We start from the raw sequence: 14,771 nt of genomic DNA, 5'->3' as shown, positions 1-14,771 counted from the left end.
TCAATCATAAACTCATATTTCCCTTCTTCATTCTTTTTGCTAACAAATTTGCACCACAACTGATATTGTGCCGAATGACACCATATAACAAATATAAAGTTTTAATCAACACAGTTGATGAACAAATCTATACACCACTAAACAACTGGTTATCCCATCAAAATCTCCTAAATTTCTTTAATATGACAACAGTATAATGTCCTAATTCGAATATTGAATCATTCGTTATACATTATCAGACCATCAAATATATATATTTGCAACAAATATTCACCTAAATCTACAACAAAAAAGATCAAAATGCAAAGGACTTCATATAGAATGATTCATGAAATCAGAGGAAGTATTGAACCTAAAATCCCTCACTTCACTTTGGTTCCCATATCCATCAACAACGATTTTCAGCAATTCCGCTGCTTTGGTCTTCCCTTTAGCACTTCCATTCTTCGTCAAGTCAGTAATTCCTTCCATCACTTTAGCCCCCATTTCTTTCACTTCTTTCCTCCCCTTCTCGCCGCCGCAGCGCGCCAAGTTCAACAGAGCCGCCACCGCGTTTTCCCTTATTCTTTCACTGGCTCCAGTCCCTTCATCCAACAAATCGCCCAACACCCTAACCCCACCCGCCTTCCTCATCGCTTCTTCACTCTCTTCGCAACCCGCAATCTGCGCCAGCACCGCCGTCGCATCCTCGACGATCCCCGTCCTCGCGTCTCTGACTATCAACGACACCAGAGCGGGAACCGCCCCGAGACCCACCAAACTGGCCCGGTTCAACGGGTAAAGCGCGACCCCAAACAACGCCTTCAACGCATCCTTAATCGACCGAGGCGGCGCGTTGTTATCAGTGATGATAGATAGCAGAGTGTAAAGAATGTCACGTTTGGATCCAATTATCGGACGGTAAGTGTCCTCGGCAATGAGAAGGCTGTGAAGGGTGGCGGCGCAGGACTGGACCACAGTGGGAGAGGGGGAATTACTGAGAGCGTGCGATAGCGCGTCGAGGAAGCCGCGAGTGGACATGAGAGAAGCGCGGGAAGAAATGGAGAGATTCAACAAAGTGGCGGCGGCGTTTTCTTGAATGGTGGGAGAAGAACCGTAAAGGGTTTCAGAAAGGTAAGGAACAGCTCCGGCATCGGCAATCAAGGGTCGGCTATCGGGATCGTGTTTGGAAATTAGGCGTAGTTCGCACAAAGCATCAGTTCGGGTCTGTTCGGAAACTGAGCTTAGTTTGGATACGAGGTTTCGAGCTGTTCGGCGTTTAACTTCCATTGTTTCGAGTTTTTGGTTTGGTGTTGGTGTAAGAAACGGTAAAATAAGAGAAAGTTTCAAAATCAAAACAAACTCTCTGACTTTCTTTGCTTCCTACCATTGTCTCTTCTAAACTTGGTTTTCACCGCCATCACTTTCTATACCTCTACTTTAATAGAATTGTCAATATGGTATCTGTATTTTTAATTTGTTCATTTTGGTACTTGTATTTTTTTCTCGGGGAAACATGTCAAATTTTGACACATTTCAACGCCGTCACCAAAATACCCTTTGAAAAGAAAGTACAAGTACTAAAATGAACAAATTAAAAATATAAGTACCACATTGAAAATTGCATTAAAGTACAAGGATAAATCTTGTTATTATTCCTTTTAAATATTATAGATAGATTATTCTCCTTTCTGTAACAATCTTATTTGGACAAAATTTTGATTGTTATTTATTTATAACACAATTTAGATCTCTAAAACCTTCAAATTGAAATTTATATTATATTAATAGTATTATTATTAAGAGAAATTTGTATAAATAATCACTTTAACTTTCATAAATTTTTATTTCAAGTGTAATTCTTTTTCATATTAGACCCTGGTATGTGGATATGTTTTCATTTCAGTCCCTCTTCCAAATATGACCATACGAAAATTCAAGCTACCATTCTAACTTATTTTTCTAATTTTCCATTTAGAATTTGAAGTAAAGGTCATTTTTAAAAAATAATTAGGAATTTCGATTGATTTTTTTATATTTAAAAGAAAAAGATCAATTTTGGAAAAAAAAGTGTAGTCGGCCCAAATTGGCCCGGGCCTGTTAAAATAAATAATAGGGCGCAGCCCAGTTTTTACAAGCCCAAACCTAACCCAAAATACTAAAAAAATCATAAAAAACCCTAGGCAATGAGATGAACACGACCATAGCACCTCACCCTCCCACGCCTCCGCGATTGTCGCAGCACGGCCCTCTGTGCGAGTGCGCCTCTTCAACGGCCACCAAACCGGCGAGAAAATAGCAACAAACACTAACGAAACAGAATAGCAAAGGGAAACATAGTAGATTTTCATTTTTTTTATTCTATTTTTCCTTTTCTTTTCCATTTCGACTATTTAAAGCCGTGAAATCTGTAACAAAGGGGGGGAATTTTCAGTGTAAAAAGATACGAAAAAGCACAGAGAAAATACAGATTTAGAACTCTTTTTTTCAAAGGTGGTTTTTTTTATTTTTTTATTTTGCAGTGTCCATTTTATTTGCAAACGTTTTTTTTCTTTTTTTTCATTATTATTTCGTAAAATAACAAAGAAAAGAAGGGAAGAATACTTACCTGTTCGTCAAGGTCGCCGCGCCACCACCATCTCCACCGTCATCGGAGCTTTGGTGAAAAGGCAGACGGACGACGGCGCGAAATGGGTTAAAAGAACCCTAGTAGAGCCACACTTTGTTTTTTTAAAAAAGAAACCAAATGATTTTGTTTTTTTCTTTTTTTTCAATTTTGTTTCATTTATGCAGCACATGAAACGGCGCCGTTTTAAATGGCCAAACCCGCGCGGTGACCCGACCCGGAGGGGAGGATCCGCGCGTTCTGGCTTTTAATGGTAGAATTGCGCATTTAGCCCCTACTTTTTGTGATGCTTTTTCAATTAAACTCGTTTTGTTTTTTTTTAAATTAGCCTCAAATTTCATTTCTATTTCAACTTGGTCCCTGCTGCGCAGCGTTTTGGAAGGTGGGAGTAATTTCCCTTTTGGTCCCCATTATTGCTTGCGCATTAAAGTTGGTCCTCCCTTTTACTTATTTCGAATTTACCCCATTTTTTTTGTTTTTAAGTTCAATTTAGTCCACTTTGTTAACTATTTTATTTTTTTTAACGCTCATTTTTTTTATATAGTATACGAATACATATTTCTTTATATAATACATATATTCATAAACTTTATAAACGCATGCATATACTTTACATACGTTTTATATTTTTATATATTTTTTTTATTTTTTTATCTTTTTAACTTTTATATATTTTATATTTTATTGATATATACTTATACATTTTTTGTAAATATATATATATATATACATACATATTTTAATTCTTATACACACATATTTTATATATTTTTCATATATTTTGTTTTAATAGTTTTATAAATAAATATGTATATATATATGTGTGTGTATACACTATATTTTATAATGCATATGCATTTTCCTTATTTTGCACATATACATGTTTTTAGAAATTATTATTATTATTTTGTATACTTGTATATATGTGTTTTAACATAAGCATATTTTATATTTTTATTTTATTTTTACGATTTTTATATTCATACACACATGCATTTTTATTAGTTTTTGATTGATATATTCCATTCCATCTTTTTATATGTATCATTGTATATGTGTGTTAAATATATGTGTACACATATTTGCAAATTTACTTATTGTACTTGTATATATATACTTTGTAAATATTTATTCATATATGTTTTAAATTAGAGTTTTGTTTCATATTGCACATTAATCTTTTTAACATACCCTTTTTGAAAATATAGTTTGATTTTAACCATACATCAAAGTTATTTTCTTGACTCAAAGGTTTTTTTTGAATAAAAACAATATTCGAAGTTTGGGATTTTCGAGGGAAATTGAGCCCTAACGTATTGGGTTCTGATTTTCTTTGTTAATATTAAATAACCGAGAATATTCTTTATTCAAAATGCATCAGTATAAAAATCATTTTTGGGAACTTAATTTATTGCGTCCTAACATATTGGGTGTGACATATTGCTTTCTCAAAATGAAGATTTTCACATAAAATAAAAGTGATATTCAAAGTTCGGGAATTTTGAGAAATTGTACCCTAACGTATTGGGACTCGATTTCTTTACATGACTTGAACAATTGATTATCCTCTTTCAAATTTCATCATTTGAGTTGATTTTAAAATCTTTTTACCCTTCGACACAAAGACATTAAATGATCAATTTGGTACCGATTTTGGGCGGTACGAGGGTGCTAACCCTTCCTCGTGCGTAACTGACTCCCGAACTCGTTTTCTCAAAATTCGTAGACCAAAATATTCTTTAAGGTGAGCCGATCACACCTTAATAAAGGATCGGTGGTGACTCCAGTTTTATTTTCAAAGCCAACAACTAGAATTTTTGTTTTCAAAAAAAAAAATGGTTTCGACAGCTTGGCGACTCCACTGGGGACCTTAGAGAGTCGAGCCATAAACTGATTATATTTGTCTTTGTGTCGAAAATCAAAAGTTTTAAAAAATTCATGAGTTCCCTTCGCACTCATTAATGTTTTATCATGGTATTTTGGCAACTTTGCATTCGCATTTATATTACATGGTTCGTTTTATCCCTTTAAGTGGGAGCGAGAAACTAGTCCTTCGTGAGGTTTTCACCTCCGTGTAGGGTAGTGGACCGCTTCCGGGATACATCCGTACCTATGTCTTCGTGAGATTTTCATCTCCGTGCAGCCATAGGGAAATGTATTCCCCTGAACTGAACTCGATCCATATGAGCCTATAATGGGCGAAGATCGAGGAATCTGCTAGTTCGGGTACCTTTACCTTAGAAGCCAAACCACATATAGTAAACCTTAGGAACTCACCCTAGGTAGAACTGCATTAAACTCTAGTAGTTACCCGAGTAGGTGTTTTATTACTTCTAATTATATTGGATTCTTTTATTATACCTGATACTAACTTGTTATGTTTTGTTTTAGTTGCATGACATTTTGACTGCATTGCATTTCATCATAGAAAAGATGTGTTGATTCGCGTTCGGTTGCTAAATAGAGAGCTTGTCATGGAAAACGGGTTTCTTGATAAAGTGGAAGATAATACGGTTCTCCGAATATAGTCCAAGAAAGCGTGATGCGAGAAGTGTAGCAAGAGGAATATACGACTTTGCTGCGTTGATTCAAGATTAGCAAAGATTATTCAAGAGTCGTCAAACATCCCGACCTTTTTAAAGAAGCTCACAAGCATAGGTGATCAAGGAGTTGCAACCTGGATGAAGTAAAAAAGAACTAGTAGATGCTTATTAGAAGATTTGCGAGATGCATCTTAATGGTCGTTGTCTTCATTTGGAGCTCGAGGACGAAGCCGTATATATATATCCACTTTGTGTAAAGAGATTTGCTTTCTAAAGAAGTTTTCTAGTAAAAATTGAACCCGAATCAACGTCTCTTTTTTGCATTCATTTTATGCATTTGTATTTCATTACATCAGATGCATTAGACACCTTTAAATGATCCTAATTAATTTAAATCACTGCTCAGTTAACCTGGAAACCAACCAACCAACCCAACACTGATACGGCACTCGAGCAAAGATAAAAGACATGGATCAGAGATTGGAAAAGCTCGAACAATGTCAAAAGGAGATGCAGGACCGGCTTCAGCTACATGTGCAGGAGCGGTTAGACAAGATGAAACAAGAGGTGTCTGAGAAGATGCGAGAATCCCAAGAAGATATAGTGGCAAAGTTAACCCAACTGATCACTAAGGGAAGTGATAAAGGAAAGGGCCCCGTGGCAGATGTCGATGAGGGAAATGATGATGAACTTCTCTATCCACCAGGTTTCACCCCTCCATATATGCGAACTCAAGCTGAATACCCACGCAAGTCCACCGTCACCATCATGCCTCAGCAGTTACGGGCTGGTATTTCGAACTTCCAAGCTGAATCGGGTTCTAATCCCGAAAACAACCCTGTGAACTCTGCCATTCCTGACTTAGATGAAGCGGCTGAGAAGGAAAGAATGAAGGAGGAGTTACCGAAACAGTTAGAGGAAAGGTGTAGGTGGCTCGATGAGAAGTTCAAGGCGATGGAGGTCACTGAAAGTTATCGAAGCATTGACGCAAAAGAGCTGAGTCTAGTGCCAGATTTAGTACTCCCTCATAAGTTTAAGATGCCTGAATTTGAAAAGTACAATGGGACAAGCTGCCCAGAAGCTCATGTCACCATGTTCTGTAGGCGGATGGCGGGATATGTTAACAACGACCAACTCTTAATACATTGTTTCTAAGACAGCCTTGCAGGGGCAGCATCTAAGTGGTACAATTAGCTGAGCCGTACCACGATTGGTTCATGGAGGGACTTGGTACAAACATTCATGAAACAGTATAGTCATGTGACGGACATGGCTCCTGATAGAATCACCCTTCAAAACATGGAGAAGAAGCCGAGTGAAAGCTTCAGACAATATGCACAAAGATGGAGGGAAGTCGCAGTCCAAGTCCAGCCACCGCTCTTGGAGAAAGAAATGACCATGCTATTTATTAACACACTGAAGGCACCGTTCATTATGCATATGTTAGGAAGCGCTACAAAAAGCTTTTCTGACATAGTTATGAACGGTGAAATGGTCGAAAATGCTATAAGGAACGGGAAAATCAATGCAGAAGAGAGTAACAAGAGGTCAGTCTCAAGCAGAAGAGAAAATGATGTGAACAGTATGGGTTACTTTAAATCAGTTACAGTGAGTCCGCCAAGGAAGGTGGTTGGTAACCAACAAAATTCATCAAGGCAGGGTTCCGGCATGAAAACTGAGAAGTTCCAGTTTACACCAATCCCAGTACCGTATAGGGAACTGTATCAAAATTTGTTTAATGCACATGTTGTTTCCCCTTTTCATGTGAAGCCTCTACAACCTCCGTATCCCAAATGGTATGATGCGAACGCACAATGTAAATACTACGCGGGAATTACGGGACACTCGATTGAGAATTGCACTGCCTTCAAGAAGCAAGTTGAAAGACTCATCGACATGGGTGTTGTCAAGTTCGGTGACTCATCAAGTGTAGAAAATCCATTACCCAATCATGATTGATAATGGAGGGAATGCAATTCTTTCTGGTCAGATATTCGCCTGGGAGGTGTTAAAAATAATGGGACTGCAGAGGAAACCCCTATATTATTTAGAGTCTGTTAGAGTAATGTTCAGAACACACTTGTTGCTTTTAGCCTAGAAGCAATAAGAACTTCTTTGTGAAATGGGCTCATGTCTGAACATTATTATTTTAATGAAATACATTATCGCAATCATCTTTTTTTATTCTTTTAGATTTTTTCTACCAAACCATTCATTCATTCATTCATATTATTCATACATTCTTTTGTATATTCTTGGATACCTACTATGGGTCCCCAGATATCAATGTCATGGGTGACGCTGCTACAGACTCAAAATTTCCTTTTGAGTGAGACATGTGTTTAGAGGGATCTCATGACTTTGAAGATGACATAGATTGTAGCTTATCTCCAGACTTGAGGAGGGTGATAGAATAAGAGGATAGACAGATCCTATATCACAATGAATTATCAGAAATTGTGAGCTTGGTGAAGATTGGAATTGACATGACCACAAAGACGAGGCGGGACCTTATAAAGCTACCCCAAGAATTCAATGATGTCTTCACATGGTCATACCCAGATATGCTCGGGTTAAGCACTAGCTTGTAATCTGAATAACAGCATGTTGTCAGAAATGGGCAGTAGGTTCAACATCGATGCTATGAACGATGCAGTAAACTTTCTTTGCTGGGGCAATAGCCTCCTCTTTGGCTTATCATAGCTTTACTTATTGAAGTCGAATTGTCATTTCTCTACATTTTATCCTAAGAGGAAGACCCGAAGGTTCGTCCCAAAGAATTTCACAAGAGGGAACTAGTGTTGAAAAAGATCCTTCCTATACAAAAGGATTTTAGAGGAAGATAGAGGCCAAATTAGAAGGGTCCATATGTTATAAAGAAAGCCTTTTCTGGAGAAGCTTTGATCTTGAGTGAGATGGATGGTAAAAATTTACAAAGTCCTGTAAACTCAGATTCAGTTAGGAAATACTCTGCTTAAAAAAGGTGGGACCAAGGTGAAAGCCTACAAAGGGCGCTTTGAGTAAAAAAAAGGGCCAAGGTGAAACCCTACAAAGGGGCTCTTTGAGTCAAAAAAAAGAGACTGTGGTGAAACCCTACAAAGGAGCCTTGAGTAAAAAAAAAAGGAGAGGCTAAGGTGAAAACTCATAAAGGCGCCTTAGACCAAAGGGATTTGAGTTGAAAACCCAAAAGGCGGCTCAAATATTGATCGAATGGGGCATGAAGTAATCAGGCAGCTCAAATCTTGATCGAATGGGATATCTGATGGTCTTGCTATACGTAATCAGCAGGAAAGGGTATGCGACATCTTGGGGCATCGATAGAGTATGGTAGATCTCCTAAACACATGTCAAACCCGAAAGGTCTTGACAAGTTTATACAGAGAAGTTCAAGCTACGATATCTGGGGCACCTAATCCTTATACCATTTTTGTTATTCTTGGAACACTTCATTCATTTCCAATATACAAATTTCTTTGTCATTTATCTTTATTATCTTTGACAACTTATTCATTTCAAGCTATACTCAGAACCAACTCTATTCTTATCCATAATCTTTTTTGCAAGCATGTTGCATTAGAATAATGATTAATGGACTAATAAAACTTTCACAAGGGAAGTTTTGCATATTACTCTAGAAGTTTCTGAATAATATAGGAACCTCAAATAGGACTATTGTTTAGAACGCACTAGGTTGGAAATCTGATAAAGAAGAGTCTAAATTAAGACTATCCCTTTGAATTTTCTTGTCTAACAAAATGGTAAGATATCGTGTTGGTGACAAAGCTTCAATGAACAAGAAAGCAATGATCACCGAATAATAAGAAGAAGTTGTTCTTAGAGAAGATTTCTTCATTTGTGCATAAGCATTTGGTACAACACCCTGGGAATGGTGTAAGAGACCAAAAAGTTTCACACCCTGTATCCTTGAATTGTGATAGTAGGGAATTGAGAAAATGCCAAATTTTTTACTCTTGGGTTACAACGAGAGAAAGATGGTACAAATTTTTGCATCCCAGTAGATTAAAATTTGAAGGTTACAGTGGGGCAATCTGACTAAATGTTTCTTTGGAGACACCAGCTGAGCAAAAATGTGTTATAACACATTAGTGATGAAACCTTAATAAACTTGGAGTAATGATAACTCAAGCGTTAAAATATCATTTTCATGACATTCTACATTCATTCAAATGTCATTCATACATGTCTAGTTAGGAGCATTTGATTCATTTGATCATGACATCCTAGGCATAATTAGGTTCATAAAATAAATCATACAGGTCACGTTCCACAGAGAACAGGTCGGTGGAATCATAAAGCCTTATCTCCCTGAGTTGTAGTGGAGCAGGTTGAAAAGAAACAGATCTTGTCTTCATGTACTGGCGTGAAGTAGATCAAAGATACCAGATCTTGTCTTCCCATCTTGGTGGTGAAGTAGATCAAGAAAAGCAGATCTTGTCTTCATGTCTTGGCGTGAAGTAGATCAAAGATACAGATCTTGTCTTCCCATCTTGGTGGCGAAGTAGATCGAAGAAAATAGATCTTGTCTTCATGTACTGGCGTGAAGTAGATCAAATATAGCAGATCTTGCCTTCCTACATGGACAGCGAAGCAGATCGAAGATGGCTGATTTTACCTCCTCGTGGTTGCAGTAGAGTACATTGAAGCCAGTAATTCTATTTCCCTGGGCAGCAGTGGAATAGATTGTAGATTTCAGATATTGTCTTCATGTACTAGCGTGAAGTAGATTAAAGATAGCAGATCTTGCCTTCCCATACTGGTGGCGAAGCAGATCGAAGAAAATAGATCTTGTCTTCATGTACTGGCGTGAAGTAGATCAAAGATAGCAGATCTTGCCTTCCCATACTGGTGGCGAAGCAGATCGAAAAAAATAGATCTTGTCTTCATGTACTGGCATGAAGTAGATCAAAGATAGCAGATCTTGCCTTCCCATACTGGTGGCGAAGCAGATCAAAGAAAACAGATCTTGTCTTCATGTACTGGCGTGAAGTAGATCAAAGATAGCAGATCTATCTTCCCATACTGGTGGCGAAGCAGATCAAAGAAAGCAGATCCTGTCTTCCTATATTGGTAGCGGAGTGGATCATAGATAACAGATCTTATCTCCCCATACTGGTCGTGGAGTAGATCAAAGATAACAGATCTTGTCTTCCCATACTGGTGGTGAAGTAGATCGAAGAAAGTAAATCCTATCTTCCTATATTGGTAACGAAGTGGATCGTAGGTAGCAGATCTTATCTCCCCATACTGGTGGTGGAACAGATCGAAGAAAGCAGATCTTGTCTTCATGTATTGGCGTGAAGTAAATCAAATATAGTAGGTCTTATTTCTCTGAAGTTGCAGAGAACTGATCATGACGAGTCTTATCTCCCTGAGGTTGCTGTGGAGCAGACAGAAGTAACCAATCCAATCTCCTTGAAGCTGCAATAGAGTGGATTAAAACCGCAGATCCCATCTCTCTGAAGTTGCAGTGGAGTGAATCGCATCAGATGTATTTTTGGTTGTAGCAGAACAAGTTGAAGCTATAAGTCTTATCTCCCTGAAGTTGCAGTGGAATAGATTAAAGATAGTAAATTTTGTTCTTGTAAGAAGCTACAATGTACGAATCATATCTCCCTGACATTGCAGTGGAATAGATTGGAGCACTTGTTCCTATACCTCTGAAGATGCAGTAGAAAGGAATGAGGCTACTTAAAGAAGAGAAGCACTAAAAAGGTTGAGGCTCAGTAAGACTGGGCACAATTGGGCCTTGTAGTTTTTGCTCTGTTCCCGTTACACAACAACGAGCAAAGAGGGGCAGCTGTAGTCGGCCCAAATTGGCCCGGGCATATTAAAATAAATAATAGGGCGCAGCCCAGTTTTTACAAGCCCAAACCTAACCCAAAATACTAAAAAAATCAGAAAAACCCTAGGCAACAGCAGCAAACACGGCACCGCAACAGCCTCACCCTCCCACGCCTCCGCGATTGTCGTAGCACGGCCCTCTGTGCGAGCGCGCCTCTTCAACGGCCATCAAACCGGCGAGAAAATAGCAACAAACACTAACGAAACAGAATAGCAAAGGGAAACATAGTAGATTTTCATTTTTTTATTCTATTTTTCCTTTTCTTTTCCATTTCGGCTATTTAAAGCCGTGAAATCTGTAACAAAGGGGGGGAATTTTCAGTGTAAAAAGATACGAAAAAGCACAGAGAAAATACAGATTTAGAACTCTTTTTTTCAAAGGTGGTTTTTATTTTATTTTATTTTGCAGTGTCCATTTTATTTGCAAACGTTTTTTTCTTTTTTTTCATTATTATTTCGTAAAATAACAAAGAAAAGAAGGGAAGAATACTTACCTGTTCGTCAAGGTCGCCGCGCCACCACCATCTCCGCCGTCATCGGAGCTTTGGTGAAGAGGCAGACGGACGACGGCGCGGAATGGGTTAAAAGAACCCTAGCAGAGCCACACTTTGTTTTTTAAAAAAAGAAACCAAATGATTTTGTTTTTTTTCTTTTTTTTCAATTTTGTTTCATTTATGCAGCACATGAAACGGCGCCGTTTTAAATAGCCAAACCCGCGCGGTGACCCGAACCGGAGGGGAGGATCTGCGCGTTCTGGCTTTTAATGGTAGAATTACGCATTTAGCCCCTGCTTTTTGTGATGCTTTTTCAATTAAACTCATTTTGTTTTTTTTTTAAATTAGACGCAAATTTCATTTCTGTTTCAACTTGGTCCCTCGTTGCGCAGCGTTTTGGAAGGTGGGAATAATTTCCCTTTTGGTCCCCATTATTGCTTGCGCATTAAAGTTGGTCCTCCCTTTTACTTATTTCGAATTTACCCCATTTTTTTTGTTTTTAAGTTCAATTTAGTCCACTTTGTTAACTATTTTATTTTTTTTAATGCTCATTTTTTTTATATAGTATACGAATACATATTTCTTTATATAATACATATATTCATAAACTTTATAAACGCATGCATATACTTTACATACGTTTTATATTTTTATATATTTTTATTTTTTATCTTTTTAACTTTTATATATTTTATATTTTATTGATATATACTTATACATTTTTTGTAAATATATATATATACATACATATTTTAATTCTTATACACACATAGTTTATATATATTTTCATATATTTTGTTTTAATAGTTTTATAAATAAATTTGTATATATATATGTGTGTGTATACACCTATATTTTATAATGCATATGCATTTTCCTTATTTTGCACATATTCATGTTTTTAGAAATTATTATTATTATTATTTTGTATACTTGTATATATGTGTTTTAACATAAGCATATTTTTATATTTTTATTTTATTTTTACGATTTTTATATTCATACACACATGCATTTTTATTAGTTTTGATTGATATATTCCATTCCATCTTTTTATATGTATCATTGTATATGTGTGTTAAATATATGTGTACACATATTTGCAAATTTACTTATTGTACTTGTATATATATACTTTGTAAATATTTATTCATATATGTTTTAAATTAGAGTTTTGTTTCATATTGCACATTAATCTTTTTAACATACCCTTTTTGAAAATATAGTTTGATTTTAACCATACATCAAAGTTATTTTCTTGACTCAAAGGTTTTTTTTTTTTGAATAAAAACAATATTCGAAGTTTGGGATTTTCGAGGGAAATTGAGCCCTAACGTATTGGGTTCTGATTTTCTTTGTTAATATTAAATAACCGAGAATATTCTTTATTCAAAATGCATCAGTATAAAAATCATTTTTGGGAACTTAATTTGTCGCGTCCTAACGTATTGGGTGTGACATATTGCTTTCTCAAAATGAAGATTTTCACATAAAATAAAAGTGATATTCAAAGTTCGGGAATTTTGAGAAATTGTACCCTAACGTATTGGGACTCGATTTCTTTACATGACTTGAACAATTGATTATCCTCTTTCAAATTTCATCATTTGAGTTGATTTTAAAATCTTTTTACCCTTCGACACAAAGACATTAAATGATCAATTTGGTACCGATTTTGGGCGGTACGAGGGTGCTAACCCTTCCTCGTGCGTAACTGACTCCCGAACTCATTTTCTCAAAATTCGTAGACCAAAATATTCTTTAAGGTGAGCCGATCACAACTTAATAAAGGATCGGTGGCGACTCCAGTTTTATTTTCAAAGCCGACAACTAGAATTTTTGTTTTAAAAAAAAACGGTTTCGACAAAAAGAATTACTTAAATTTTTAAGTCAACAATAATTTTAAACTCAAATCACCGTTGGATTGAAACAATCATAAAATCAATCTCCCTGTTACACTTTTTCAATAGTCCTGGTCTACAAGCAGTAGTTGTTTTGAATAAGTTGTTATGCTTTCCATTATTTTAGGAGTTAGTTTTGCTTTTTACGTTAATTGTATAGCCTATTTAAAGAGGCTATTTGCTCCCTGAATTGTATGTAATTATTTTTCTTCCCAAAGTTATTTTCTTTGATCTGCTTCTCACACAACAGTGGTATCACAGAGCCAGATTAATTAGCGATAAACAATAGTTTTCCCCTCTTTTATTCAGCAGAAATGGCCTCTAATAGTTCTGTACAACCATCAATTCCTCGCTCCAATGGTCACTACGATCATTGGAGTATGTTGATGGAAAATTTTCTCAGATCCAAGGAGTATTGGCAAGTTGTCTCTATGGGAATTCTGGAGTTGACAGCAACAATGGATGCACAGTGACTAGAAATTGATGCCTAGAAATTGAAAGATCTTAAAGCAAAGAATTATCTCTTTCAAGTGACTGATCGTTCAACCTTGGAGACCATCCTTTGCAAAGATACATCAAAGGATATTTGGGATTCGATGAAAAAGAAATTTTGGGGATCAATTAGAGCAAGGAGGCAGCAGCTTCAGGCACTTCGCTCAGAGTTTGAACTTCATCGGATGCAATCTGGGGAGACCATTTCTGACTTCTTCTCAAGAATGATGGTTATTATTAGCAAGATGAGAACATTTGGAGAAAAATTAGAGGATGTGGTTATAGTCGAAAAAATTCTTTGCTCATTAACACCAAAGTTTAATTACATGGTATGTTCCATTGAGGAATCAAAAGATATTGATTTTTTATCCATTGATGAATTGCAAGGTTCTTTGCTGGTTCATGAAATAAAATTACAACAGCAAGATAATGCAGAATTAGCATTGAAAGTTTCATCAGATCATTTGGTTAAAGGCAATGGAGGACGCAGATCGAATGGCCACAATGACAAAAGTTGAGGCAGAGGTCGTAGCAGAGGTCGTGGTAGAGGAAACTATGGCTATCGACAGAAATCAGGAAACCAATCTCAAGAGAGAGGGAGAAGACATGGCGATTACCTAACACAGTCAGCAGACAAATCAAATGTTGAGTGCTATCGTTGTCACAAGTATGGTCACTACAAATCAGAATGTCGGACCACTTTCTTAGATACACATGGGGAATAATCTAATTTTATTGGAAAAGAAGGTGAGCAAGATGAAGAGATATAATTATTTATGGTATGTCATACAAAAGAACCTACCAACAAGCATTTGTGGTATTTAGACACCGGATGCAGTAATCACATGAGTGGAGATAAGACAATTTTTTCAAC

General features: G+C 36.6%; 2 protein-coding genes across 2 annotated transcripts; one reads left to right on the top strand and one right to left on the bottom strand.

Moving 5' to 3' along the window:
- On the bottom strand, positions 1-1,380 carry LOC105770845 (U-box domain-containing protein 11). The gene has a single exon (XM_012592202.2). It carries the CDS (start codon positions 1,267-1,269, stop codon positions 313-315), a length of 957 nt encoding a protein of 318 aa, XP_012447656.1. The 5' UTR covers positions 1,270-1,380; the 3' UTR covers positions 1-312.
- Positions 1,381-13,719: 12,339 nt separating this feature from the next.
- Positions 13,720-14,415, top strand: LOC105766915 (uncharacterized). Its single transcript, XM_012586457.1, has 2 exons — positions 13,720-13,783; positions 13,937-14,415. The coding sequence occupies exons 1-2, from the start codon at positions 13,720-13,722 to the stop codon at positions 14,413-14,415; spliced, it is 543 nt and encodes a 180-aa protein (XP_012441911.1).
- Positions 14,416-14,771: the final 356 nt, after the last annotated feature.

This window comes from Gossypium raimondii, chromosome 5 (genome assembly GCF_025698545.1).
Source record: "Gossypium raimondii isolate GPD5lz chromosome 5, ASM2569854v1, whole genome shotgun sequence".
NCBI classification, from domain to species: domain Eukaryota; kingdom Viridiplantae; phylum Streptophyta; class Magnoliopsida; order Malvales; family Malvaceae; genus Gossypium; species Gossypium raimondii.
The sequence above is the reverse complement of the archived record's forward strand: the minus strand, read 5'-3'. Positions and strand labels throughout refer to the sequence as shown.